This window comes from Saccopteryx leptura, chromosome 2 (genome assembly GCF_036850995.1).
Source record: "Saccopteryx leptura isolate mSacLep1 chromosome 2, mSacLep1_pri_phased_curated, whole genome shotgun sequence".
NCBI classification, from domain to species: Eukaryota; Metazoa; Chordata; class Mammalia; order Chiroptera; family Emballonuridae; genus Saccopteryx; species Saccopteryx leptura.
Genome location: NC_089504.1, coordinates 184,753,031 through 184,778,527, shown reverse-complemented (window position 1 = coordinate 184,778,527; position 25,497 = coordinate 184,753,031). Strand labels below are relative to the sequence as shown.

General features: G+C 35.7%; 1 protein-coding gene and 1 pseudogene across 1 annotated transcript; one reads left to right on the top strand and one right to left on the bottom strand.

The window, feature by feature from the left end:
• Nucleotides 1-221: 221 nt before the first annotated feature.
• LOC136396374 (U4 spliceosomal RNA) lies at nt 222-297 on the top strand (annotated as a pseudogene).
• A 714-nt stretch (nt 298-1,011) lies between these two features.
• Nucleotides 1,012-1,902, bottom strand: LOC136393250 (olfactory receptor 6C65-like). The gene has a single exon (XM_066365866.1). The coding sequence runs from the start codon at nt 1,900-1,902 to the stop codon at nt 1,012-1,014; it is 891 nt and encodes a 296-aa protein (XP_066221963.1).
• Between the last annotated feature and the right edge of the window lie 23,595 nt (nt 1,903-25,497).

The following is a 25,497-nucleotide window of genomic DNA, read 5'->3' as shown; positions in this document are numbered from 1 at the left end:
GACTGAGTAGCAGTCATCAGTGTAATTTTTTAAAGATGCTTTGTGGTGAGAATATGGGGTCTTACAGATATAGCATACCATACTTGTAGAAATTTGAAATTTGGCCCAAAATAATATTAAAGAGGATATGTCATAATATTAATGGATGGAATTGACAATGAAGATATAACACCAGTGTCCCAAGTAGCATAGCTAAACATTCATAATATAAAAACCATAGGAGCTTTGCGCAGTGGCAGTATCGTAGCCAATGAGGTTTATCCGAGGCGCGATTATTGCTAATTGAAAAAAACCATAGGAGATACAAGGACAAATAGAAGGACATTAGAGGTAGGAGCCTTTACCTCACAGAAAATCTTATTTGAATACTTTGTGCATATCCACTGGAAGAAATATATATATTTTAAATTTCTGATAACTTTTATTTAGTTTTGATTAGTGTCCAAAGGGAAAGTTTTTCAATGATTTTTAAAACTAAATTCTGGCATTATTTTAAAATGTCATTCTCATTTATGTAACATCAAATTAGTCATCGTCAGAAAATTTTCAAGGCATGTAAATTAAAAAATATAGTTGAGCCAAGTGTGGTCAAAATGTTATAAATGGAGAATAAAACTTGAAGAAAAGGGAAGTAGAACATAGTAGTAAATGGAAAAATATAACAATATTAATATTATGTTAGGAGGCATAAGGCTCCATTAAAATAAAGTTTAGGCCATACATTTCTTTACAGTGAAAATATTTTTGATAAACAGTTTTTGACCAAGTTCTTAAAAGACTGCTTTACCTGTTGGTTTATCTTTTTTTTTTTTTAATTTTTTTAATTCATTTTTAGAGAAGAGAGAGAGAGAGAGAGAGAGAGAGAGAGAGGAGAGAGAGACAGAGAGAGAGAAGGGGGGAGGAGCTGGAAGCATCAACTCCCATATGTGCCTTGACCAGGCAAGCCCAGGGTTTTGAACCAGCGACCTCAGCATTTCCAGGTCGATGCTTTATCCACTGCGCCATCACAGGTCAGGCCTCCTGTTGGTTTCTTAATGAGTAAATAAATGGATTTAGCATTGGGGCAACAGAGGTATTGAGCACTGCTATACCCTTATTCAAAGCCACTCCTTCTTTTGCTGAAGTTTTGATATACATGAAAATGCAACTTCCATAAGAAATAGAGACAACAATCATGTGTGAGGAACAAGTGGGAAAGGCCTTTTTTCTTTGCTCATCAGAGGGAATTCTCAAAATTGTTTTAAAGATGAATACATATGAAAGAATCACTAGGGTTAAGGTTACCATGAGTGTGAATACTGCCAGGAAAAATCCAGTGAGCTCCAGAAATGTTGTGTCTGTGCAGGAGATCAGTAGCATAGGAGAAGAGTCACAGGTGAAGTGGTCAATAATGTTGGAGTCACAGAAATCCAGTTGAAGACCCATCATCACAGGTGGAAAGATAATGAGAAATTCAGCCAACCAAGAACTAATTACAAGCTGGTTGCAGATTCTGTTATTCATTATTACTGCGTAATGCAGTGGCTTACAGATAGCTGTGTACTGATCATAGGACATAGCAGTCAAAAGGAAAAATTCTGTTGAGCCAAGGAGAATGAAGAAAAACAGCTGGGCCATGCAGGAATGATAAAAAATAGTCATATCTCCTGTTACAATGCTCACCAAAAATCTAGGAATACAAACTGTTGTAAATGAGATTTCTAAAAAAGAGAAATTCCTCAGAAAAAAATACATAGGGGTGTTGAGGTGAGGATCTATCAGAGTAAGGGTGATAATTATCATGTTTCTAGTTATACTCAGCATATATGTGAAAAATAGAAATAGAGAAATCAAAACATTTAGCTCTGGGTCATCTGTTAATCCCAAAAGAATTAACTCTTTCACAGATGTTTGATTTTTCATTTCTTTTTTGCTGACTTCTTCTATGTCTGTAAATGTAAACAAGAAACAATGATTTAGTGAGCAAAGAATTACTTGTTTTTAATTGCCTCTTCTGGTTTAAGAAATATATAATATAATGGGCCAATAAATTAGCTACCAACTTTTACTGAGATCTGAAAATGTATGTAAGCCAGGACAAAAAAGTTATACCTGGTATCTACCTTGTAGATCACTAGGCATTTAATATTGAGTCATTTAATAAGTCTAATAAATGTATCTGCACAAGGGAAATGTACTTACCAAATATTTTTACTTTCTTTTAAAAATCATATGAGTATGAGAATTAGGCATAAAATGTAAAATATTATTTTATTTTTATTAGAATACTTTTACTAATAACCACATATTCTAATGATTCTCTAAAAATGAAACATTTTAAAGTTTATTTTTTAGAGTTATTTTCCACAATTTTTTCAAGATGTTTCATGTCAACCCTGCCTATATAGAGAATTAATAACAACAAGAGTTAGGGCTATAAAAGCTAATATATGTATATTATACACACACAAGCACACATATATATAAGTATTATACCTAAGCAAACAAAATGTAAAGATTTTTTTCTGAATTAAAGAATAATCTACAGCTTTTAAAAAAATTATAACAGACAAAGTTAAGTGCTCTAAGTTATAAATTGATTAGAAAATGAAAAAATTAATGAGATGAGAAGTAAAAAAATATACTTAAATTATATAATCCCAAGTGGTAGCAATTTGACTGCTAAAACCCAAATACTTTAGTTTAAATGTTGCTTTACTTTAAATGTCATTGTGTGATGCTTACTTATGAAGCATTTTATAGACTTCAGAACTTGTTTCTCCTTTGATTTTCTTAGGTAATAATATACTTATATAGTATGTAGGTGGAATTTGGCAGGATGATTCTGGTTGCATAGAGTGAGATAGAACATATGAATGAATAAGTCCAGTACAAAATATGTTCTTAAAGTAGGCAGCCTTGCTAGCAAGGTGACATAGTCCCAGTTGCTGGTAGAAGGTGCTACATCCAGACAGCAAAGAAAATATTCAGGAAGTTCTGCACTTTGTGAGCAAGGAAAGAGTTGGTGACATGGTTAAAGCTCTAAGGGCAGCACCAAGTTATGAATCTATATTAAGTCTGAAAGACTGAAGGTCAGGTAGTATTGCAAAATTTTTCCTTGAGTAACTGTGCCTCTAGCACTAACTCATTTAGGAGCAAAGCTAGAAGTCTTGGAAATGGGTGAGGGTAACAGCAAAAGAAAGCCATCTTAACTTTTTAACTGGTGAAACTGCAGAATCAAAGGCTAAACTTTTTGGAATGTAGGTAACATTCCCCACAAAACTAAATACATAAAAGAAAAAGAAAAAAGGAAAATGTGGGATCAGGAAAATAGCAGTGAAACAGGTAAATAGAAGTGAGAAAGTTCTGTATTTTGCTGGTTAATTAAGTAAAGCTCTTACATAAGAAGAAGGCTCAAAACCATGAGTGAAAATCAAGAAATAACAGGGAAAAAAGGTGAGCTGCATAGCATAGGACTAAAAGTTTGTGAGAAAGAAAATCCTCATGATGTAAAGAACTGTCTTTAGTGGCACAATTCAAAGTAAGGCATTTAGTTATCTCTTGTTTTCCAGAATGTACATAAAAATAATATCTTATTTTAGGCTACTAGGAAATAATTTTAGATGCTGGGAAAATCAGTAACTTTATAGTAAAAGGTAGATGGGTTATATACACATTTTATATTCTTTACCTTCCAGCAGGAAGCCTTAGTTTTCTGATGATTCCAAAACAGACTGGTTTTATCTTTTTCACCCTCAAAACAGTCATAAGGGATTCTTGCCAAAAAACAGAATTAAAATGTCTCTAAAGAGGAAGGTACTAATAAATACACTCTAAAATTATTTGAATAACTTAATTAGGCATCTTTGGGAATGGTTTTTAAAAAACATTAAACATCAGAGATGTGTATAATGCAAAGAACAGTGAGGAGTTTAGATACAGCAGCTTACTACTTACCCACATCACCAAATCTAACACATGAAAAAAATAATATTCCCACAAAAATAACTACAGACCAATAATGTTGGTGAATATAGATGCAAAAATCCTAAACAAAGCATTAAGAAATAAAATACAACAATATATTTAAAATAATACATCACGATCAAGTGGGGTTTATTTCAGGGGCACAAGGATGGTTCAACATATACAAAACAATCAATGTAATATACCATATTAACAAAATAAAGGAGAAAAATCATATAGTGTTATCAACAGATGCAGAAACAATATCTGATAAGATACAACATCCATTTATCATTAAAACACTCAACAGCATGGGTCTAAAAGAGAAGTACCAACCACCCTGGCCGGTTGGCTCAGCAGTAGAGTGTCGGCCTGGGTTGGAAGTCCTGCATTTGATTCCTGGCCAGGGCACACAGGAGAATTTCCCATCTTCTTCTCCACCTTTACCCCTCTCCTTTCTCTCTATCTCTTCCACTCCAGCAGCCAAGGCTCCATTGGAGCAAAGTTGGCCTGGGCACTGAGGATGGCTCCATGTTCTCTGCTTCAGGTGCTAGAATGGCTCCAGTTGCAATAAAGCAATGCCCTGGATGGGCAGAGCATCACCCCCTAGTAGGCATGCCAGGTGGATTCTGGTTGGGTGCATGCGGGAGTCTGTCTCTTTGCCTCCCCGCTTCTCACTTCAGAAAAAAAGGGAAGTATCTCAACATAATAAAGGCCATATTTGGCAAACCTTCAGCGAATGTCATACTCAATGGTGAAAAACTGGAATATTTTCCATTAAGATCAAGAACAAGACAAGGATGCCCACTCTCACCACTCTTATTCAACATAGTTCTGGAATTCCTGGTAAGAGCAAGCAGGCAAGAAAAAGAAATAAAATACATTCATATTAGGAAAGAAGAAGTAAAGGTAACACTTTTCCAGATGACATGATCTTGTATATAGAAAATCCCAAAGATTCCACCAAAAAACTGTTAGAAACAGTAAACCAAGACAGTAAAGTCTCAGGATAAAAAAATTAACATACAAAAGTCTATTGCTTTCCTATATGCCAATGATGAAACTTCAGAAAATGAACTCAAAAACCAATTCCTTTTACAATCACAACAAAAGAAATTAAGTATCTAGGAATAAACTTAACAAAGGATGTAAAGGACCTATACAGTATACTGAAATGTATAAAACATTATTGAAAGAAATTGAAAAAAGATACAATGAAGTGGAAAAATATTCCATGTTCATGAATTGGAAGAATCAACATAGTTAAAATGGCCATATTACCCAAAGCAATATACAAATTTAATGTAATCCCCATCAAAATCATAATGTCATTTTTTAAAGAAATGGAACAGAAAATTACCAGGTTTGTATGGAACCATAAAATACCCAAACTGCCAAAGCAATCCTGAGGAAAAAGAATGAAGATGGAGGTTTCTCACTACCTGATTTCAAATTATACTATAGAGTCATAATAATCAAAACATTATGGTATTGGCAGAAAAACAGACATACAGACCTTTCAATTCATGAAACAGAATTGAAAGCTCAGAAACAAAACCACACATATATGGACAAATCATCTTTGACAAAGGAGCTAAAAACACACAATGGAGAAAAGAAAGCCTCTTCAATAAATGATGCTGGGAAAATTAGAAAGCCACAAGCAAAAGAAAACAACTTGACTACACAGTTTGTTCCCCTGCACAAAAATTAATTTAAAATGGATCAAAGACCTAAATATAAGATCTGAAACAATAAATTACATAGAAGAAAATATAGGTACTAAGCTCATGAACCTTGGCTGAAGGGAATAATTTATGAATTTGACCCCATAGACAAGGGAAGTAAAGGCAACAATGAATTAATGGGACTATATCACACTGAAAAGCTTCTGCACAGAAAAGAAACAGACAAGAAAACCAATAGACAGCCAACTAAATGGGAGATATATTTGCAAACAACAGCTCCAATAAGGAGTAAATATACAAAATCTATAAATAACTCATAAATCTCAGCAATAAAGAAGCAAACAATTTAATTAAAAAATGGGGAAGGACCTGAACAGACACTTCTCCCAACAGGACATAAAAGTGGACAACAGATACATGAAAAGATATCATCCACCGTAGCTATTCAAGAAATGCAAATCAAAACTACAATGAGATACTACCTCAATCCTGTTAGATTAGCTGTTATCAACAAGACAAAACAAGTGTTGGAGAGGCTGTGGAGAAAAAGGAACCCTCATTCACTGCTGGTGGAAATGTAAACTGGTACAATCATTATTGAAGAAAATATAATGGTTCCTCAAAAAATTAAGGATAGAACTACCATATGACCCAGCCATCTCTCTACACCCAAAACTTGATAACATTGGTACAGAAAGACACCTGCATCACCATGTTCATCATAACATTATTTGCAGTGGCCAAGACATGGAAACAACCAAAGTGTCCCTCGATAAGAGAACTGGATAAAGATGATGTAGTACATGTAAACATATTACTCAGTCATAAGAAATGATGACCTATTGCCATTTATGACAACATGGATGGACCTTGAAAATATTATACTGAGTGAAATAAGTGAATCAGAAAAAAGCTAAGAACTGAATGATTTCACAAATAGGTGGAATATAAAACTGAGTCTTATGGACACAAATAAAAGTGAAGTGATTACCAGGGGGATGGGTCTGTTGGGGCGGAAGTGAAAGGATGGGAGTAAAGAGGGACAAATATATGGTGATGCAAAATGATTTGACTTTGGGTGATGAGTATACAACACAATTAACAGTTCAAATGCTATAGAAATGTTTGCCTATAACCTAGGTAGTTTTTCTTTCTTTTTTTTTTCTGAAGTAAGAAGCGGGGAGGCAGAGAGACAGACTCCTGCATGCGCCTGACCAGGATCCAACCAGCAAGCCCACTAGGGGCCGATGCTCTGCCCATCTGAGCCATTGCTCTGTTGCAACTGGAGCCATTCTAGCACCTGAGGCAGAGGCCATGGAGCCATCTTCAGCACCCAGGCCATCTTAGCTCCAATGGAGCCATGGCTGAGGGAGGGGAAGAGAGAGATAGAGAGAAAGGAGAGGGGGAAGGGTGGAGAAGCAGATGGTCACTTCTCCTATGTGCCCTGGCTGGGAATTGAACCCAGGACTTCTACACGCCAGGCTGACACTCTACCACTGAGCCAACTGACCAGGGCCTCTATGTATTCCTATTGATCAATGTCACCCTGTTAAATTTATTTTCTAATAAATTTTTTCTAATAATTTATTTTCTAAATAAAATTTTTAAATAAAATTTAAAAATTAAAATAAGGTAATATCTTTAAGGTTTCAAATCTTCTTAGTAAAAATAGGAGAAATATTTAAGCAATTGGATGTGCTGTAATATCCATTTAAATAGTTCCTAACTAATACATAGTTCTTTTCACGAGAAGCTTTACTTAATAGTATATTTGACCACATAAAGGGGGAAAGTGACCATGTTTTGTCAAATGTTCTCTAAACTATTTCAACTAAAAATTAATTTCTCTTGGCCATCTAACTCAAACCCTTATTTAAAGCAAAAATTTATATTCTTTCTGTGTCCTTAGGAAATTCCTCCCCTGCCTATTCACTCACTCATTTCCCTTTTTTCATATGGTGAATTGTATTAGATTTCAATGTATGGAGGGATTGAGGATAGAATTATTAAAGGGCTGTGTTTAAACATTTTTCCTAGCATTTTATGAATTAGAAATAAAGAATAATATATTATTTTTGAAATATTAATATTTATAAAAGTGAATGAATATCATAAAAAGTAGTTATAGAGAACTGGAAAAAACCACCATCACTCACAAGTTATAAGGTCCTTTTTATTTTTATTTATTTATTTTTTTGTATTTTTCTGAAGCTGGAAATGGGGAGATACAGTCAGACAGACTCCCGACCAGGGGGCGATGCTCTGCCCCTCTGGGGCATTGCTCTGCCGAGACCAGAGCCACTCTAGCGCCTGGGGCAGAGGCCAAGGAGCCATCCCCAGCGCCCGGGCCATCTTTGCTCCAATGGAGCCTTGGCTGCGGGAGGGGAAGAGAGAGACAGAGAGGAAGGAAGGGGGGGGTGGAGAAGCAAATGGGCACTTCTCCTATGTGCCCTGGCCGGGAATCGAACCCGGGTCCCCCGCACGCCAGGCTGACGCTCTACCGCTGAGCCAACCGGCCAGGGCTATAAGGTCCTTTAAAAAAAAAAAGAAAATAGGTTTTGAAAAGATGAGTAATTTACCATCAGTAAGAGGCAGACATAAAATTTACTTTTTATAGAAATACAAGTAAGTTGATTGTCTTAGTAAAAAGTTATAACATTTTCTCTCTTCTTACTTAGAGAAATTTAATTTAGTACAGGAAGTTATATTGAATGGTACACTTGAAACATGTATGGTTTTGTGAACCAATGTCATCCCAATACAATCAATTAAAAAATAAAAGATGAAGGCAGAAATGTGAAGAACTGCACAGAAAAAAGGGTGTCTTCATTTTTATTCTAATTATCTATTCACTTTGTTTGCTTTTCCTTCTGATTTTTAAAATTTTATTTATTTAAAAATGATTTTAAATTTATTTTATTTTGAAAAATTATATTCAAAGGCATGACAATGATCAATAAGAGTACATAGTTTCAGGTAAACATCTCTATAGCATTTTTTTTTCAATTTTTCTGAAGTTGGAAATGAGGAGGCAGTCAGACAGACTCCCGCATGCGCCCAACCGGGATCCACCTGGCATGCCCACCAGGGGGCGATGCTCTGCCCATCTGGGGCGTTGCTCTGTCGCAACCAGAGCCATTCTAGCACCTGAGGCAGAGGCCATGGAGCCATCCTCAGCACCTGGGCCAACTTTGCTCCAGTGGAGCCTTGGCTGCAGGAGGGGAAGAGAGAGACAGAGAGGAAGGAGAGGGAGAGGGGTGGAGAAGCAGATGGTCACTTCTCCTGTGTGCCCTGGCTGGGAATTGAACCTGAGACTCCTGCACGCCAGGCTGATAATTTCAAGAAGATTGAAATCATATCAGCAATTTCTCTGATCACAATGGCATGAAACTAGAAATCAACCACAACAGAAAAACTGAAAAATACTCAAACACTTGGAAACTAAATAGCATGTTATTAAATAACAAATGGGTTAACAATGAGATCAAAGAAGAAATTAAAAAATTCCTAGAAATGAATGATAGAGTATACATCAACTCAAAATTTATGGGACACAGCAAAAGCAGTACTGAGAGGAAAGGTCATAGCATTACAGGCATACCTCAAGAAGCTAGAAAAAGCTCGGATAAACAACTTGACCCTGCATCTAAAAGAACTTGAAAAAGAACAGAAGTAAAGCCCAGAGCTAGTAGAAGGAAGGAAATAATAAAGATCAGAGCAGAAATAAATGACATAAAGCCTAAAGAAACAATACAGAGGATCAATGAAACCAGGAGCTGGTTCTTTGAAAAGGTAAACAAGATCAATGAACCTTTAACCTGACTCACCAAGAAAAAAAGAGAAAGGACTCAAATAAATAAAATTAGAAATGAGAGGGGAGAAATAACAACTGACACAACAGAAATACAAAATATTGTAAGAAAATACTATGAAGAACTGTATGCCAACAAGCTAGACAACCTAGATGAAATGGACAAATTCTTTGAAACATATAATCTTCCAAAAATTAATCTGGAAGAATCAGAAAACCTAAACAGACCAATTACACCAAATGAGATCGAAACATTTATCAAAAAACTCTCAACAAAGAAAAGTCCGGGGCCTGATGGCTTCACAAGTGAATTCTACCAAATATTCAAAGAAGAACTAACTCCTATCCTTCTCAAGCTATTTCAAAAAATTCAAGAGGAAGGAAGACTTCCAAGCTCCTTTTATGAGGTGAGTATAATTCTGATTCCAAAACCAGGCAAAGACAACACAAAGAAAGAAAATTATAGGCCAATATCCCTGATGAATATAGATGCAAAAGTCCTCAACAAAATACTAGCAAACCGGATCCAGCAATATATGGAAAAAATCATACACCCTAATGAAGTGGGATTTATTTTTGGGAGGCAAGGCTGGTACAATATTCGCAAATCAATCAATGTGATTCATCACATAAACAAAAGGAAGGAGAAAAACCACATGATAATTTCAATAGATGCAGAAAAAACATTTGATAATATTCAGCACTCATTCATGATCAAAACTCTCAGCAAAGTGGGAATACAGAGAACATACCTCAACATGATAAAGGCCATCTATGACAAACCCACAGCCAGCATCATACTCAATGGGCAAAAATTAAAAGCAATTCCTTTAAGATCAGGAACAAAGCAGGAGTGCCCCCTTTCACCACTCTTATTCAACATAGTTCTGGAAGCCCTTGCTAAGCAATCAGACAAGAAAAAGAAATAAAAGGCATCCAAATTGGAAAAGAAGAAGTAAAACTATCATTATTTGCAGATGATATGATATTGTATATTGAAAACCCTAAAGTCTCAGTCAAAAAACTACTAGACCTGATAAATGAATTCAGCAAGGTGGCAGGATATAAAATTAATACTCAGAAATCAGAGGCATTTTTATACACTAACAATGAATTGTCAGAAAAAGAAATTAAGGAAGCAATCCCCTTTACCATTGCAACCAAAAAAATAAAGTTCCTAGGAATAAATTTAACCAGTGAGATTAAAGACTTGTACTTGGAAAATTATAAAACATTGATAAAAGAAATCAGGGAAGTTACAAACAAGTGAAAGCGTATGCCATGCTCATGGTTAGGAAGAATAAACATCATTAAAATGTTTATATTACCCAAAGCAATTTATAAATTCAATGCAATACCGATTAAAATACCAATGACTTACTTCAAAGATATAGAACACATATTCCAAAAATTTATATGGAACCAAAAGAGAACACGAATATCCTCAGCAATCTTGAAAATCAAGAATAATGTGGGAGGTATCACGCTTCTGGAAATCAAGTTATACTACAAGGCCATTGTACTCAAAACAGCCTGGTACTGGCATAAGAACAGGCATATAGATCAATGGAACAGAACTGAGAACCCAGAAATAAACCCACACTTTTATGACAACTGATATTTGACAAAGGAGGTAAAAGCATACATTGGAGTAAAGACAGCCTCTTTAACAAATAGTGTTGGGAAAATTAGACAGCTACCTGCAAAAAAATAAAACTAGACCACCAACTTACACCATTCACAAAAATAAACTCAAAATGGATAAAAGACTTAAATGTAAGGTGTGAAACCATAAGCATCTTAGAAGAAAACATAGGCAGTAAGCTCTCTGACATTTCTCGCAGCAATATATTTGCCGATTGATTTCCACGGGCAAATGAAATAAAAGACAGGATAAACAAATGGTACTATATCAAACTATAAAGCTTCTGCACAGCTAAAGACAATAAGAACAGAATAAAAAGACAAATTACACAACGGGAGAATATATTTGACAATATGTCTGAGAAGGGGTTAATAACCAAAATTTATAAAGAACTTGTAAAACTCAATACCAGGAAGACAAACAATCCAATCAAAACATGGGCGAAAGAAATGAATAGACACTTCTCCAAAGAGGTCATACAGAAGGCCAATAGGCATATGAAAAAATGCTCAACATCACTAATCATTAGAGAATTGCAAATTAAAACCACAGTGAGATATCACCTCACACCAGTCAGAATGGCACTCATCAATAAAACAACACAGAATAAGTGCTGGCAAGGATGTGGAGAAAAGGGAACCCCTCCTGCACTGCTGGTGGGAATGCAGACTGGTGCAGTTACTGTGGAAAACAGTATGGAGATTCCTCAAGAAATTAAAAATTGAACTGCCTTTTGACCCAGCTATACCACTTTTAGGAATATCCTCCAAGAACACCATAGCACTGTTTGAAAAAAAGAAATGCACCCTCATGTTTATGGCAGCATTGTTCACAATAGCGAAGATCTGGAAACAGCTCAAGAGTCCGTCAGTGGACGAGTGGATTAAAAAGTTTTGATACATATATACTATGGAATACTACTCAGCCATTAGAATTGATGACATCAGATCATTTACAACAACATGGATGGACCTTCATAACATTATACTTAGCGAAATAAGTAAATCAGAAAAAACTAAGAACTGTATGATTCCATACATAGGTGGGACATAAAAATGAGACTCAGAGACATGGACAAGTGTGTGGGGGTTACGGGGTTGGGGGAGGAGAGGGATAGGTTTGGGGGAGGGGAGGGACACAAAGAAAACCAGTTAGAAGGCAACAGAAGACAATTGGACTTTGGGTGATGAGAATGCAGCATAATCAAATGTCAAAATAACCTAGAGATGTTTTCTCTGAGCATATGTACCCTGATTTGTCAATGTCACCCCATTAAAATTAATAAAAAAAAGAAACAGGAGAGATCCCAAATAAACAACCTAACATCACACCTTAAGGAATCCGAAAAAGAAGAAGAAAAGCAACCCAAAATCAGAGAAAGAAAAAAAAATAGTAAAACTTAAAGCAGAACTAAATGAAATAGAGAACAAAAAGAAGTATAGAAAATATTAATACAACAAAAAGCTGGTTCTTTGAAAAGATCAACAAAACCAACAAACCTCTAGCTAGACTTACTGAGGAAAAAGAGGAAGGACTTATATGAACAAAATCTGAAGTGAAAGAGGAGAAATTACCACAGACATCATAGATATGCAAAGGACCATAGTAGAGTATTATAAAAGATTATATGCCACCAAATTCAACAACCTAGAGGAAATGGATAAATTTCTAGAACTATATAATCTTCCTAGACTGAGCCATGAAGAAGTAGAAAACCAAAATAGAACTATAAGCGGGGAGGAAATAGAAACAACTATCAAAATGCCCCTTCCAAAACTAAAGTCCAGGACCAGATGGCTACACTAGTGAATTCTGAGTAATGTGTCCTTGGGTGGTTTTGTCCTTGTGTGAACATCAGAGAATATACTGACACAAATTTAGATGGTGTAACCTACTACACACCTAAATTGTATAATCTATTGTTTGTAAACTACAGGCCTGTACAGAACATTATTGCACAAAACAATATGAGATGAAATCAAACACAAGAAGTAATGATGCAATCAAGAGATGCAGTAAACATGAGAGGTATAAAGGCTGCTGATAGCATAACATGGCATACTGTTTATAGCAAACATTTTTTATTATTAGAATACACTTTAAAATAATGATAAAAAGTATAGTACAGTAAATTTAAAAAACAGCAACATAGTTGTTTATTATCATAATTATTATGTAGTAGTATATGTAATTAATTTTATATGCTATACTTTTATATGACTGACAGCACATTAGGCTTGTTAATACCAGCATCACCAAAAATAGTGACTAACGTGTTGTGCTATAATGTTATAATGGCTACAACATCACTAGGTGATAAGATTTTTCAGCTCCATTATAATCTTATGTAACCACCACTCTGTATGCAGTTCGTTGACCAAAACGTTATGTTGTGCATAAGTGTTTTCACAACTAAGGTGCTGCAACAAAGAACTGATGCTTCTCATCTTTCTCCCTCCCTGCCTGTCTCTCTCTCCCTCTCTAAAAAAAAAAAAAAAGATTCTCTCAATCATCCCAGTTTGAGAGTATCATCTGTTACTTTCTGAGACTCTGACTGAACACTGAGATCCACCCATCACAGTGATACTGACAAAATAAGCAAATCTTCCCCTTCTTTTAAGATTTTGTTTGCAGTTTCTGCTATCCCTATTTTGTTTAGAAACACACTATACAATAATAGAACTCAAAACACATCTAACTTCTGCAAGACTTTTCTAGAGAATGCCCTGTCGACTGCCCCCTTCACTTCATTGTTTCTCAGGCTGTAGAAATGATGGGGTTTAGTGTAGGAGTGATGACTGTGTAGAACAATGACACTAATTTCTTGCTCTCTGGGGACTGGCTGGATCTAGGCCATAGGTGGGTCAAGCTGGCTGTTCCATAGAAAAGGGATACCACAATGAGATGTGATGAACAAGAGAAGAATGCTTTCTGGTGACCATCCTCACAATGGTTGTGATAATACAGGTGTAGGAAACTAAAATGAGGGAAAAGAGGAATATAATAAATAGTGTGAAGTACGTCAAAGGCCATTCTTAAAACACAATCTCAATATCAATAAAATACATACATCCATCTCTGTTTTCAGTTGTCTAACTATTCTATTTATCTGAGGCAGAGAGGATGTTACAGTAACATAAAATCAAGGAAAAAGAAACATTTTGAATGAGTCCTAATTGCTTATCACCTAGGTGAGTATTTCTGTCAATGGTGGTCATAGTATGAAGCTCATAATCATCAGAAACATGTGATTTTTCAGACTTAAGTAGAAATGGTTAGGCAAAATCATTAAAATTGAATTATCTACTAATTTTATTATTATTTTAAATTATTATATTAAAAATAAATCCAGAGTGCAAAAAAGATAAATTATGGGCTTGTTTGACTTTTCTAATGCTTGATTATAGAAAGGTTTCTACTGAATGGGTTGTATTTAATATCATCATCTACTATGCATCTATATACATATACATGCAAATACACATATTATGTATATATAAGGAAAACAGTAAATAAAGATAAGTAAACAAAAAACCATAACATATATAATGATTTTGGTGCTTTTTTCTGTCTTTATTGGACTGCTAATTTATGTGATTTTTGATATTATCTCTTGGACCATGATTTGATTTTACTAATTTCTTATTATACATATAATCATTTCATTTGAGTTGGGCTTAAAAAAAAAAACCAAATTCTGAACAAATATGATCTGTGAAAAAGACGTATTCCTTCAAACACTTAATCTCAATTCCAATCCATCAAAATAGTTCTGCTTCCCACTGAGTTATTACTCTGTTAAATGAACACTTATTAGGTAGAATTCAGAAGTGTAAGATGATAAGTTACGGTTCAACAAAAGACCATAAGGAAAATTAAAATAGAATTTATTACTCACGGGTCCTGGAGGAGCTACATGGAACACCTCAAAGGACCACATGGAGACGTCAGGGTGCAAGACAGGACCTGGGGCACATGGCTCTATTAGGGTCTGAGGGTGATGTACTTTGGAGTTCCCTGATTAAGGCTGGATTGATCAAATATAACCAAAAAGAGCAGGGTTTTGGTATGCTCCCCAGAGGTTTTATCTAAGTGGTACACAAGGGGAAGACCCTGGGCGGCAGAAAAGACTGTTTATCACCAAGGCAGTTGAGATATCACATCAGAAGCTTAACATTTATTAATGACTGCAGGCTGTTATCTAGCACATGTGCTCCAGGGAGGGCCTATGTGAGTGCAAAGCCCTTGCAGGCCACTTGGCTACACAAATGGATGCCAAGACAGCATTATTCTGCAGTAGCTAGCCGAGCTCTCAACAGTCCATTATCTCCAAACTGCAGAAGTGGAAGCTAATCAAGTTCTATTGTGTGTCCAGTAAAAAAAATCCAGTAATAAATTCCTAATTCAACTATTTCTAATTCAACAATATACTTTATTTAGAATAAATTATTTTAACTAAAAGTATAATTATACAAATACTTTCTGTACAGGTCTTACTTATCAATAACATGAAACATCAGCAATCACAGAAACCTATGTTGAAAAAAGTGATTCCTAATGTTACAGTGGATCTGAGATGAATTATCTCATTGTTTTTAAATGTTAGTGTTAGATAAATACTGGATCAATTATTTTATAATACATTTTTCAAATTTAATTCAGAAACTATATTATAGTCAAAATATATTTAAAATAGATTTACTCTCTGAAAGTAAAAGAACTAAAAACTCACAGTCTATAGATCCATTCTGAAACAAGTAGCCCATATTTCTTTTAACTTTATTGCCACTAATTGATGCCACTGATGCATGGAGATATAATGACCACAAAAATATTAACAAGTCAAAAACCTTTGTGCAGAAACAAGATAACCACAGTTTTTGTATGATGAAAATATGGGTTTCTCTTTTATATTTCTGCAACTTCAAAGTTTCTCTAATGAACATGTCCTGTATTTATAATGGAAATATATGCAATAAAGTTGGTTTACCAAAACTTTATGCTACAGATTCAAGGAATTAGGCCCTAACTGGTTAGCTTAGTCAGTTAAGAGGGTCATCCGGAAACAAGGTTTGCGGATTCAATCCCCAATCAGGGCACACATGGGAAGCAACCAATGAAATAAATGCACGAATGAGTGGAACAACAAATGAATGCTTCCCTTCCCCTCTCCTGTCTTTCCCTTCCTCTCTCTGGCTCTAAAAAAAAAGAAAAAGAAAAAAAAATTGAGCCCTGGCCAGATAGCTCGGTTGGTTGGAGCATAGTCCTTGCACACAGGTTGCTGCTTCTATTCTCCAGTCAGGGCACATACAGGAGTAGCCTGATGTTCCTGTCTGTCTCTCCCTGCATCTCTCAAAATAAATAAATAAATAAATAAATAAATAAATAAATAAATAAATAAATAAATAAATAAATAAATAAGAAAAATGATTCAAGAAAACCAAGACAGAATATTTAACTGTAATCTCACAATCACACAACTGTTTCTTTTTTTTTTCACACAACTGTTTCTTAATTGTTTTCCATATTTCTTCCTCATATTTGACTGTATGCATGCTTATCATTAATGTTCTAACAGTTCAGACTGGTGTACAGACAGATAGATGTTAATGAGAGTTGTTGTTAGGTGTTGGAAATATGAGTGAATTTCTTTTCTTCTACTTTACTGAATTTCAAGTAGCCCATATTTTAATCCTACTCTAAAAATATGTACTTTGGTAATATCTCGCCTGTTTATTTTGTTTACTGGAAGCTCTCAAACCAATGTTTTCAATAGAAAAAGGAAAGTAACTCTGGTGATTCCAAGCTATCATGACTTTCGAAGTCCAAAATATTAGGTAACAGATGTTTCAGTAATTATGACTATTACTCTCTCACCATAATTGTTAAATCTTCTTCAGTACTGGCCCTGGCCAGTTGGCTTAGTGGTAGAGCGTCGGTCTGGCGTGCGGAAGTTCCGGGTTCGATTCCCAGCCAGGGCACACAGGAGAAGTGCCCATCTGCTTCTCCACCCCTCCCCCTCTCCTTCCTCTCTGTCTCTCTCTTCCCCTCCCGCAGCTGAGGCTCCATTGGAGCATAATGGCCCGGGCTTTGGGGATGGCTCTGTGGCCTCTGCCTCAGGCGCTAGAATGGCTCTGGTTGCAGCAGAGCGACGCCCCAGATGGGCAGAACATCGCCCCCTGGTAGGCGTGCCAGGTGGATCCCGGTTGGGCGCATGCGGGAGTCTGTCTGACTGCCTCCCCGTTTCCAGCTTCAGAAAAATACAAAAATAAATAAATAAATAAATAAATAAATCTTCTTCAGTACCAGTAATGGCAACAACAATATTATTATTATTTGTATGTTTAGCAAAACTTATAAAATGCTTCACATGCATTATTATGTTCACCAGTATTTCTCAACAATTCTAAACTTGCTTTGGTCTAAAAATACTCCATCATTTGTCTTAAGGGGAAAAAAGAATATAAGAGTTGATTAGGGGATTGAGAACATATTACAGGCTAACAGCTTTTTTAGTATATCCCTAAAATGCTTCAACCACCACTGCTTCTCAAAGTCCTGATATTGATATGGCATAAAACAATGGCTGGTCCTTCCTTGAGTAATAAGGTCCATAGTACCATCCATGGTCTCCAATGTGAAATATAATAAGGCTATTCAAGAAAATTGTCAGTTTGTTGGTGCAGCCATTGTGGAAAAAAGTATAAAGTTACCTCAAAAAATTAAAAATGGAACTGCATTATGACCCAGCAATTCTACTTGTGAGCATATATTCAAAGAAAACCAAAACACTAATTTGAAAGAATATATACACCTCTATGTTTATTACAGCATTATTTACAATAGTCAAGATTTGAAAGCAGCCCAAGTGTTTATCAGCAGATAAATGGATAAAAAAGCTATACACAATGAAATACTACTCACTGGTAAAAAAGAAAAAAAATCTTACCTTTTGCAACAGCATGGATGGACCTGGCAATTATTACGCAAAGTGAAATAAGCTACTAGTCAGAGAAAGACAGGTACTATATGATTTCAGTTTTTTGGTGGAATCTTTTTTTTTTTTTTTGTATTTTTTCTGAAGCTGGAAACAGGGAGAGACAGTCAGACAGACTCCCGCATGCGCCCGACCGGGATCCACCCGCACGCCCACCAGGGGGCGACGCTTTGCCCACCAGGGGGCAATGCTCAGCCCCTCCGGGGCGTCGCTCTGTTGCGACCAGAGCCACTCTAGCGCCTAGGGCAGTGGCCAAGGAGCCATCCCCAGCGCCCGGGCCATGTTTGCTCCAATGGAGCCTCGGCTGCGGAGGGGAAGAGAGAGACAGAGAGGAAGGAGAGGGGGAGGGGTGGAGAAGCAGATGGGCGCTTCTCCTGTGTGCCCTGGCCGGGAATTGAACCAGGGACTTCTGCACGCCAAGCCGACGCTCTACCACTGAGCCAACCGGCCAGGGCCTTTTGGTGGAATCTTAATGAACAAAATAAACTAACAAACAAAATAGAAACAGACTCATAGATAATAGAAAACATACTGACAGCTGTGGGGGGGGGGTTAGGGGTTGGGTGAAAAATGTGAAGGGATTAGGTAAAGAAAAAAAAATCTCATTGACACAGACAATAATATGGGGATTACAAGAGGGAAAAGGGGTAGGGAAGTAGAAGAGGGTAAAGAGGAAATAAATGGTGATGAAAGGAGACTTGACTTGGGTGGTAAACACACAATAAAATATACAGATGACGTATTATAGAATTGTACACCTAAAACTTATGTAATTTAGTTAACCAATGTCACCCCAATAAATTCTATTAAAAAATTAAAAAATATTGTCAGTTTCCTGATGTTTTAAAATTAAATTTATTGGGATGACACTAGTTCACATAACTATACAGGTTTGATAATTAGTGTTGTATATTTTCTACCTTATGTGGGCACATTTATTTATTTTTTATTTTTTAAAGACTTTATTCATTTTATAGAGGAGGGGGGAAGCATCAACTCCCATATGTGTCTTGACCTGGCAAGCCTAGGGTTTTGAACCGGTGACCTCAGAGTTTCAGGTCAACACTTGATCCACTGAGCCACCAGTGCCACCACACCTGGGCATTTTTAATTCAATAAAATTTTGTAAAACTAAAGGCTTATAGTGTCACAAATTATACCTCCAAATATCCTTCTTTGTCTTTCTGTATCTTAAAAAAAAATCTACTGATTACTTTGCATACACACTCTAAAAAAGGAGATTCATCAGCAATGATGTTTCAATACTACCACAGATTTATACTGATGTCTTTTTAAAAAAAGACTGTGGTTGAGTTGTATGAATACTGCATAGCTCTAGAGAATTACTATTTTACATGTTGCTTGGAATTTTGATAATTTAATAATACTTAAGTCCTAATTTAGTTGGTTATGTCTAATGAGGCCAAAGAGTTTTTTCACTTCCCATTAAGCAGACCAACTTCAACCTTTTCTAAGATAATAGCCTTTACCTTTTATTCCAGCCAGCTTTCTTGCAAGTATATGTTTTTTCATAAAAATCATGATGAATCAATCTAATTATATCTCCAGTATCTGAAGTATACTCTGAAGCTGAGATCATCACTAAGTTTCCCTAAATGAAACAGCACTCTAATAACCATAAGTATAAATGAGTAAGAATTGGAGAGCAAATAACTCCAATATCTGAATTGAAAATACTCTATATGGTTATAAACCAAAGCATTTCTTAAATCACAAATATTGTTTTTCTCATGCTCTTTTCCTCAGCATTCTAATGTTTTCTAGAGAGAACAAGAGCCTCATTATTTTTTAAATTTTAATAAAACATAAAGTTGTTCTTTTTTCATAAATAAGTATCCATGTTCATTTTTCTTAAATTGCTTTTGTTATACACAAGTAAAACTTGGTTTTTTTAAAACCGAGGAAAAATAAATTATAAATAAATATATGGATTTACCGTACCGAAGAAGACTCCATATTTCTTCTTTTTCTTTTCTTTTTTTTTTTTTTTTAAATAATTTTATTTTTTTTAATGGGGCGACATCAATAAATCAGGATAACAAGTCCAGGTTATCTTGTTGTTCAATTATGTTGCATACCCATCACCCAAAGTCAGATTGTCCTCTGTCACCTTCTATCTAGTTTTCTTTGTGCCCCTCCCACTCCCCCTTTCCCTCTCCATCTCTCCCCTCCCCCCGTAACCACCACACTCTTATCAATGTCTCTTAGTTTCACTTTTATGTCCCACCTATGTATGGAATAATGCAGTTCCTAGTTTTTTCGGATTTACTTATTTCACTTCGTATAATGTTATCAAGATCCCACCATTTTGTTGTAAATGATCCGATGTCATCATTTCTTATGGCTGAGTAGTATTCCATAGTGTATATGTGCCACATCTTCTTTATCCAGTCATCTATTGAAGGGCTTTTTGGTTGTTTCCATGTCCTGGCCACTGTGAAAAATGCTGCAATGAACATGGGGCTGCATGTGTCTTTCCGTATCAATGTTTCTGAGTTTTGGGGGTATATACCCAGTAGAGGGATTGCTGGGTCATAAGGTAGTTCTATTTTCAGTTTTTTGAGGAACCACCATACTTTCTTCCATAATGGTTGCACTACTTTACATTCCCACCAACAGTGTATGAGGGTTCCTTTTTCTCCACAGCCTCTCCAACATTTGCTATTAACTGACTTGTTAATAATAGCTAATCTAACAGGTGTGAGGTGGTATCTCGTGGCAGTTTTGATTTGCATTTCTCTAATAACTAATGAAGATGAGCATCTTCTCATATATCTGATGGCCATTTGTATTTTTCCTGGGAGAAGTGTCTGTTCATGTCCTCTTCCCATTTTTTTATTGGATTGTTTGTTTGTTTGTTGTTGAGTTTTATGAGTTCTTTGTATATTTTGGATATTAGGCCCTTATTTGAGCAGTTGTTTGAAAATATCATTTCTCATTTAGTTGGCTGTATGTTTATCTTGTTATCAGTTTCTCTTGCTGAGCAAAACCTTCTTAGTCTGATGTAGTCCCATTCATTTATCTTTGCCTTCACTTCTCTTGCCTTTGGAGTCAAATTCATAAAATGCTCTTTAAAACCAAGGTCCATGAGTTTAGTACCTATGTCTTCTTCTATGCACTTAATTGTTTCAGGTCTTATGTTTAGATCTTTGATCCATTTTGAGTTAATTTTAGTACAGGGGGACAGACTGTAGTCCAGTTTCATTCTTTTGCATGTGGCTTTCCAGTTTTCCCAGCACCATTTGTTGAAGAGGCTTTCTTTTCTCCATTATGTGTTGTTGGCCCCTTTATCAAAAATTATTTGACCATATATATATGGTTTTATTTCTGGGTTTTCTATTCTGTTCCATTCGTCTGAGTGTCTATTTTTCTGCCAATACCATGGTGTTTTGATTGTCGTGGCCCTATAATATAGTTTGAAGTCAGGTATTGTAATGCCCCCAGCTTCATTCTTTTTCTTTAGGATTCCTTTGGCTATTTGGAGTTTTTTATAGTTCCATATAAATCTGATGATTTTTTGCTTTATTTCTTTAAAAAATGTCATTGGAAGTTTGATGGGAATTGCATTAAATTTGTATATTGCTTTGGGTAATATGGCCATCTTGAGTATATTTATTCTTCCTAACCAAGAACAAGGTATATTCTTCCATCTCATAATATCTTTTTCGATTTCCCTTAACAATGGTTTATAGTTTTTATTATATAAGTCCTTTACATTCTTTGTTATGTTTATTCCTAAGTATTTTATTTTTTTTGTTGCAATCGTGAAAGAGATTATTCTTTTGAGTTCATTCTCAAATGTTTCATTGTTGGCATATAGAAAGGCTATTGACTTCTGTATGTTAATTTTGTATCCTGCAACCTTACTGTATTGGCTTATTGTTTCTAGTAGTCTTTTTGTGGATTCTTTGGGGTTTTTGATGTATAGGATCATATCATATGCAAAAAGTGAAACCTTTACTTCTTCTTTTCCGATATGGATGCCTTTTATTTCTTTGTCTTGTCTGATTGCTCTGGCTAGAACCTCTAGTACCACATTAAATAAGAGTGGAGAGAGTAGACAACCCTGTCTTGTTTCTGATTTAAGGGGGAAAGCATTCAGTTTAGTGCCATTTAATATGATGTTAGCTGATGGTTTATCATATATGGCCTTTACATGTTGAGATATTTTCTTTTTATACCCATTTTGTTGAGAGTCTTAAACATAAAATTGTGTTGTATTTTATCAAAAGCCTTTTCTGCGTCTATTGATAAGATCATGTGGTTTTTGTTCTTTGTTTTGTTGATATGGTGTATTACATTAACCGTTTTACGTATGTTGAACCATCCTTGAGATTCTGGGATGAATCCCACTTGATCATGATGTATTTTTTTTTAATATGTTGTTGTATTTGATTTGCTAGTATTTTGTTTAGTATTTTAGCATCTGTATTCATTAGAGATATTGGTCTGTAGTTTTCTTTTTTTGTGCTGTCCTTGCCTGGTTTTGGTATGAGGGTTATGTTGGCCTCATAAAATGTGTTTGGAAATATTGCTTCTTCTTCAATTTTTTGGAAGACTTTCAGTAGAATAGGAACCAAGTCTTCTTTGAATGTTTGATAAAATTCACTGGTATAGCCGTCAGGGCCTGGACTTTTATTTTTGGGGAGGTTTTTGATGATTTTTTCTATTTCTTTACTACTAATAGGTCTGTTTAGGCTTTGTGGTTCTTCTTGACTCAGTCTAGGAAGGTTATATTGTTCTAGGAATTTATCCATTTCTTCTAGGTTGTTGAATTTAGTGGCATAAAGTTTTTCATAGTATTCTACAATAATTCTTTGTATATCTATGATGTCCGTGGTGATTTCTCCTCTTTCATTTTGGATTTTGTTTTTATGAGTTCTTTCTCTTTTTTCCTTGGTAAGTCTTGCCAAGGGTTTGTCAATTTTGTTGATCTTTTCAAAGAACCAGCTCCTTGTTCTATTAATTTTTTCTATAGTTTTTCTGTTCTCTATTTCATTTATTTCTGCTCTGATTTTTATTATCTCCTTTGTTAGGCTGGTTTTGGGTTGTCTTTGTTCTACTTTTTCTAGTTCCTTAAGGTGTGAAGTTAAGTGGTTCTCTTGTTTGTTCATATATACCTGAAGTGATATGAACTTCCCTCTTATCACTGCTTTTGCTGTATCCCATAGATTCTAATATGTCGTATTGTCATTTTCATTAGTCTGTAGATATCTTTTGATCTCTGCACTTATTTCTTCTTTGACCCATTCATTTTTTAAAAGTATGTTGTTTAGTTTCCACATTTTTGTGGGATTTTTTTCCTCTTTTTTGCAGTTGAATTCTAGTTTCAAGGCTTTATGATCAGAAAATATGCTTGGTACAACTTCAATTTTTCTGAATTTGCTGATGTTGTTTTTGTGGCCCAACGTATGGTCAATTCTTGAGAATGATCCATGTACACTGGAGAAAAATGTATACTCTGTCACTTTGGGATGAAATGTCCTGTAGATGTCTATCATATCCAGGTGCTATAGTGTTTTGTTTAAGGCCACTATATCTTTGTTAATTCTCTGTTTGGATAACCTATCTAGAGCCGTCAGCGGTGTATTGAGGTCTCCAAGTATGATTGTATTTTTGTCAGTTTTTGTTTTAAGGTCAATAAGTAGCTGTCTTATATATTTTGGTGCTCCTTCATTTGGTGCATATATATTAAGAATTTTTATGTCTTCTTGATTCAGTGTCCCCTTAGCCATTATGAAATGGCCATTTTTGTCTCTGAGTACTTTTGCTGTCTTGTAGTCAGCATTATCAGATATGAGTATTGCTACGCCTGCTTTTTTTTAGATGTTATTTGCTTGGAGTATTGTTTTCCAGCCTTTCACTTTGAATTTGTTTTTATCCTTGTTACTTAGATGAGTTTCCTGTAGGCAGCATACAGTTAGATTTTCTTTTTTAATCCATTCTGCTACTCTGTGCCTTTTTATTGGTGAGTTTAATCCGTTTACATTTAGTGTAATTATTGACACTTGTGAGTTCTCTATTGCCATTTTATAGATTGCTTTCTGTTAGTTTTGTGTCCTGTTTGATCCTTCTCTTTTCATTTTTCTATCTTTTGTTTTTATTTGGTTGTATTCCATACATCTTTCCTCTGTTGCTATCTTTTTTATCTCATGTGCTTCTGTGGTGGTTTTTTCAATGGTGGTTACCTTTAATTAATGAAAAGTGTTCCTAACCTGTTCATTGTAGCGCACTATTTTGTGAGTACTTTTGCACTCCATCGTCCTTTGCTACTGTTAATCTTCATCCTCTCCCCCTCTTTCTTTTTGTTGTTGTCACAGTTTAAATTTGGTTTTATTGTGTTCTTCTTGGAGCTTTTACTTGTGCCTTTGTTTTTTTTTTTTGTTCTTTGTATCTGATTGGAGAACCCCCTTTAGTAATTCCTGGAGTGGGTGTTTTCTGATGATAAATTCCCTCATCTTTTCTGTATCCGTGAATGTTTTTATTTCTCCTTCATATTTGAAGGATAGCTTTGATGGGTATAGTATTCGTGGCTGAAAGTTCCTCATCTAGCTGTGTTACCTCTCTTTCTTTTGTATCCATGATATTCGATTTTCTCTTCCTTAATGGCATCTGAGGGTGGTTTTGTTGATAGTATTAATGAGATTTAATAAAGAATAAAAAGTTAAAAAAAATCGAAATGTTGGGTTTTTAAAAAAATTAATAATGAAATAAAGAAAAATAAAATAAAATAAAAATTAAAAAAAGGAAATTATTCCCCCCCTCCTTTTTTCCTCTCCTCTTCTCTCCCCTCTTTCTTGAGAAAATCTTGTGGTGGACTGGGAATTATATTGTACTAAGTAGAACAAACAATGCCTGTAATGGAGGGACTGAATTGGGGAGAAGTAATAAAGGGCAAAAAAAAAAAAGAGAGAAAAAAATGGGGGGTATGGACCCACAAAAAGCAAAGAAGGAAAAAATTTGGGTCAAGAATAAAATGACAGCGGTAGAGCGACGGCCTGGCGTGCAGCGGACCTGGGTTTGATTCCCAGCCAGGGCACATAAGAGAAGTGCCCATTTGCTTCTCCACCCCCCCTCCTTCCTCTCTGTCTCTCTCTTCCCCTCCCGCAGCCAAGGCTCCATTAGAGCAAAGATGGCCCGGGCACTGGGGATGGCTCCTTGGCCTCTGCCCAGGCGTTAGAGTGGCTCTGGTCGTGGCAGAGTGACACCCCGGAGGGGCAGAGCATCGCCCCCTGGTGGACAGAGTGTCGCCCCTGGTGGGCGTGCCGGGTGGATCCCGGTCGGGCACATGCGGGAGTCTGTCTGACTGTCTCTCCCTGTTTCCAGCTTCAGAAAAATACAAAAAAAGAAAAAAAAAGAATAAAATGATTTGCTTTTAGGTGTTGGTGAC